Here is a 4,585-nt window from a genome sequence, read left to right as displayed (position 1 = left end):
CCCGGAGTGTTAAAGAAAAACTCCTGTTCATTTGTGTCACTTCAGCGAATGACGCAATCTGCATCATTGTTAATAGGATGCTATTTGGCACGTTAGCGCTTGTTAGTTTTAAGGAGCCAGGGGCCGTACGCAGCAGTGTAATCGGGGGGGGGGGGGGTTGGGTTGCTCCTGAGAGCGCCACTCTACGTCCCTGACACATGGGCGGTCACCGTAGTGTGTTCTACCTCATTATTTCGGTGAGTGACTAATGTACACTCAAGGTTTTCATGCGGTAGTGTAAGTAAACCCGTGTCCCGATATTTATGATCCAAGCGCAGTCATTGTTTACATTTAAACAACTCACTTTTAGAAAAACAAAGTCACGAGTCTAAGAATATAGGAATAGTAACGCATGGATTAAACCCTTCTTATATATTTCGTCGGACTTTCTTATATATATATATATATATATATATATATATATATATATATATATATATATATATATATATATATATATATACTTTCATTTCAATAAAGCATTATTTTCAAGTGTAACTTTTGAACATTTGAATAACACTAATTTCAACATATTTTAAATTTTAAAATTGGATAGTAAATCATTAACGTAAAAATATATCGTTTATGTTTTTTTCTAGCTTGTTGTGATAGGGTTTCCATATTTTCTATTTCTGAGAAAGGTTGACGAACTACTTTGTGTACCAAAAAAAAACAACATTTCCAATATTTTTTGGAAGGTTGCTTTAGGTAGCCTATTTCCGACCAGTAAGCGATGACAGCTTATTTTAACATCAGAGTAGAGTAGGAGGCGAGTTGAAATTGTTTTCAACGGAAACAACTTTTATTGTGTGCCTTTGTTACTTAAATAAATTAGCTTGTCATTAAAAAATTAAAACAATCATTTAACTAACAGAAATACAAATTTGTATGAAAATTATTGTTTGTAAGAGAAAATTTAGGTGCTGCTAAAAATCAGGGGCCTTGTGCTCTTGTCCCCTCAGCCCCCCACCCCCCTTTTTTCGAATCATTCTCTGGTCTTCAGCCGAGTTTTCGGATGTAGCCTATAGTACAACAGCCAGGGACTGGTTTAAACAAGACGTATGCACAAATTCATTTGCAATATTCTGTATCAGGATCAAAATAAAATTTTATATGAAATAAATCGTTGAAGATTACATATAAAGGTAATTGTTTAAAGAATTGATTATTTCATTTATTCTAAAATTAAAATAAATTACTATACAAATCCTTTTCACGGTTTTGTCTAGTAATTTTTTATTTTACCAAAATTCAAGAAACTCAATTTTAAGCAAAGCAAAAAACTGATCCTATAGATTTAAATACACTTAATTAGAGAACTGTTGTCTTTTAACAACTTTCCTGCGTGCAAATAAAAAGAATGAATATAATTGAGGGGTTGTCCATAAATGACGTCATACTTGTAGGGGGAGGGGGGGGGGTCCGTAATTTTGTGACTGTGTGTGATGAGGGGGTGGGGGTTGGTTCAGTGTGACGTCACTTTTTTGCATTATAAAAAAGCAATGTTAAAAAATTAGTTTTAGTCGTTATTTCGCGTTTTAGAAAACTGTTTTTAATAAATTGTAATAGGAATTAATAAATAAAACTCTATTTTGACATAGTTCTAACAAGATTTTGAAAAAAATTCAACAGGAATTTTGAGGCTGAGGTGTGACGTCATTTAGGGGGGGGGGGGTCTGGCTTTTTGTGACGACTTGTGGTGGAGTGGAGGGGGGGGAGGAAAAACCGTTAAAAATAGATTGACGTCATTTTTAAAGAGTTTTTTTTAATGATAATTTCAAAAAATCATTTTCACAGCAATGCTTGCTAATTATCTTCATTTATATTTTTAGCTACGGAAACTACTATAACCCCAAGAAGCTGAGAACCAAGTGCAAGAATGTTTTCTTGGATAATATTAACAATCTCTTTATGCTGTAAGTGACTAGCAGTAAATTTTGGTTTACTGTTTATACCAACCACGACATGCAACCATTATTCTATCATCTCAACCCACACAATTCTATTGTTTGACTGATGCCACAGTAAACGACTGTCTATCCTGGTTTGACGCTAGTCCTAGTCATAACACTAGCCTTAGCTAACAACTCTTACACATATCCTAATCTTAATTATTGCCCAAATAGCTATTTCAAACCCCAATAAAATAATATATGTTATAACTATAAAATTCAATTATAATTACAAAAATAGAATTCCATTAATTTTACATTATATATTTTTTGACGAAACATTTTGCTTGTAAACGCAATTTAATATTTAATACTTTTAAATTATCTAACGATGTGAATCTTTTATTCAGTGTTGGAAAGCTCCAATGTCCAAGGCTTTACATCTATAAAAGTTGGCAACACAGAGTACAGTCTTTCCGACTTAAAATACTGGTAAAATACTGGTATTCCGAATCTCTATCTCGATGTCGAAGATTCAATAAAACAACCGCCATCTTTTATACGAACAATGAGTACTTTGAAGTTCAAAGTTATTTAAAAAGAACAATATCTCATTTTGAATTGTGGGTGGGCATTATAAAAAATACCACTGGACGTTATTGGAGATTAGAGCCTATTTCAGAAACTGTTTGGAGGCCTGGAGATCTAGACGATAGATGTCAACTCAACACAATTAAAAGATGCTTTGCGCTAATGACAGAAAATGGCTTGCAGGACTTATGGTCAGAATATCATTCCGCTACTGTTCTTTGTATGGATCGGTGTAAAGAAGGTTTTAAGCCTGGCTCTGATGAAGATATATGTGTTGATGTAGACGAGTGTCTGAGTTCTCCTTGCAAGCACAAGTGTAACAATGTAGATGGTAGCTACATGTGTGGGTGTAACGACGGTTACGTGCTTGGGGCGGATATGACGACATGTGAAGACGTCGACGAGTGTCAAAATACATCAAACCAGTGTTCTCAGTTATGTAATAACTCAGTAGGCAGCTACAACTGCAACTGTCGCGAAGGATACACGTTACAAGACGACAGATTTTTGTGCGTGGATGTCAACGAATGTGCTTCACACTTGAATAAATGCTCACAAATGTGCGTAAACACGGAAGGCGGCTATAAATGTAGCTGTCATGTTGGTTATGTGATGGACACAAAGATTGGAGACTGTGTTGATGTAGACGAGTGTCAAACTACAGCACACAACTGCTCCCAGTTATGTAACAACACAGTAGGCAGCTACAACTGCGACTGCTATAGAGGATATAGTTTACAAGACAACCGATTTACCTGCGTGGATGTCGACGAATGTGCTTCACACTTGGAAAACTGCTTACAAATTTGTGTAAACACGGAAGGCGGCTATAATTGTAGTTGTCATGTTGGTTATGTGATGGACACAAAGATTGGAGACTGTGTTGATGTAGACGAGTGCCTGATCTCTCCTTGTCAACAGGTTTGTACAAACTTCAACGGCTCCTACAGCTGTGGATGTTACCATGGATACACGTTGTTTTCAGATAACAAAACTTGTGTGGATATAGACGAGTGTCAAACTACAACACACAACTGCTCCCAGTTATGTAACAACACTGTAGGTGGTTACACCTGTAGCTGCCATCAAGGTTATGAGTTACACAACGACAGCAGATTTCTCTGTGTGGATGTCGACGAGTGTGGTTTAGGAACTGACAACTGTTCTGATGGTTGTAACAACACGGCCGGTAGCTACGTGTGTACATGTAAGGACGGCTATCACATTGACACACACGATCCTTTCACCTGTGTGGATATGGATGAGTGTCAACAAGGCCGACACAATTGTACACAAAATTGTACAAATTCTATTGGTTCGTACGTCTGTAGTTGTTTCCATGGTTACCGTTTAGACAACAACGACAACGTCACTTGCTTGGATATCAACGAGTGTAAAGAAAACTTACACACCTGTGAAAATACCTGTGTCAACACATTAGGTTCTTACACCTGTACCTGCCCATTAGGTTACCAACTTGACCAAGATGGTAGCTCCTGTGTCAAGACCAGATCACAACCATCTTGTCCCTGCTCCTGTAGGACTCAGACCAGAATCAACATGTCCAGTACTCTAATGGCCGTTCAGAAAGTAATTGACCAGATCAAAAAGAACTTGACCGTTGAGACTCACGACCTGTCGTCCTACATACGGAGCAAGACTTCCGCTACAGACGACAGAATGACGTCAAAGACAGTCGGTTTATTTGGCGCCATTTTGTTCGGGATCACCGTGGGAGTTGTTGTAGTTCCTGACGTCATCACACTCATAAAGTTCCTGCTCTCAAAGCTGAGGCTTGTCTTTAGAAATAACGTCGTCAATGTTCAGTGAGAACGACAGGGAAACAATCGTGTCTTTACTTTATGGTTTTCTGCAAGTTGCTTATAAAATAATACATTAATTTCACGGATAGTTCTTATATCACTTTTATAACTGTTTACAGTTTTAAAACTTAAGCACCAACAATCACTGTGATTTATTTTGTTGCATTATTTTTCAACCTCAATAAATGAAAAAAAAAACAAATCCGTGAAGAATCATTTTGTAGTTTCCAATAACTAACT

At 36.8% G+C, this 4,585-nt stretch overlaps 1 protein-coding gene across 1 annotated transcript; it reads left to right on the top strand.

Moving 5' to 3' along the window:
• The first annotated feature begins 2,684 nt into the window (after positions 1-2,684).
• Positions 2,685-4,352, top strand: LOC131949194 (matrilin-2-like). The gene has a single exon (XM_059310982.1). The coding sequence runs from the start codon at positions 2,685-2,687 to the stop codon at positions 4,350-4,352; it is 1,668 nt and encodes a 555-aa protein (XP_059166965.1).
• Positions 4,353-4,585: the final 233 nt, after the last annotated feature.

Source organism: Physella acuta, unplaced genomic scaffold, assembly GCF_028476545.2.
Source record: "Physella acuta isolate Inbredline_101_S28 unplaced genomic scaffold, ASM2847654v3 ptg000677l, whole genome shotgun sequence".
NCBI lineage: Eukaryota > Metazoa > Mollusca > Gastropoda > Physidae > Physella > Physella acuta.
The sequence above is the reverse complement of the archived record's forward strand: the minus strand, read 5'-3'. Positions and strand labels throughout refer to the sequence as shown.

Bases quoted from the DNA above. Each gene is read 5' to 3' on its own strand.
- LOC131949194 (XM_059310982.1), top strand. From the start codon at position 2,685: ATGACAGAAAATGGCTTGCAGGACTTATGGTCAGAATATCATTCCGCT.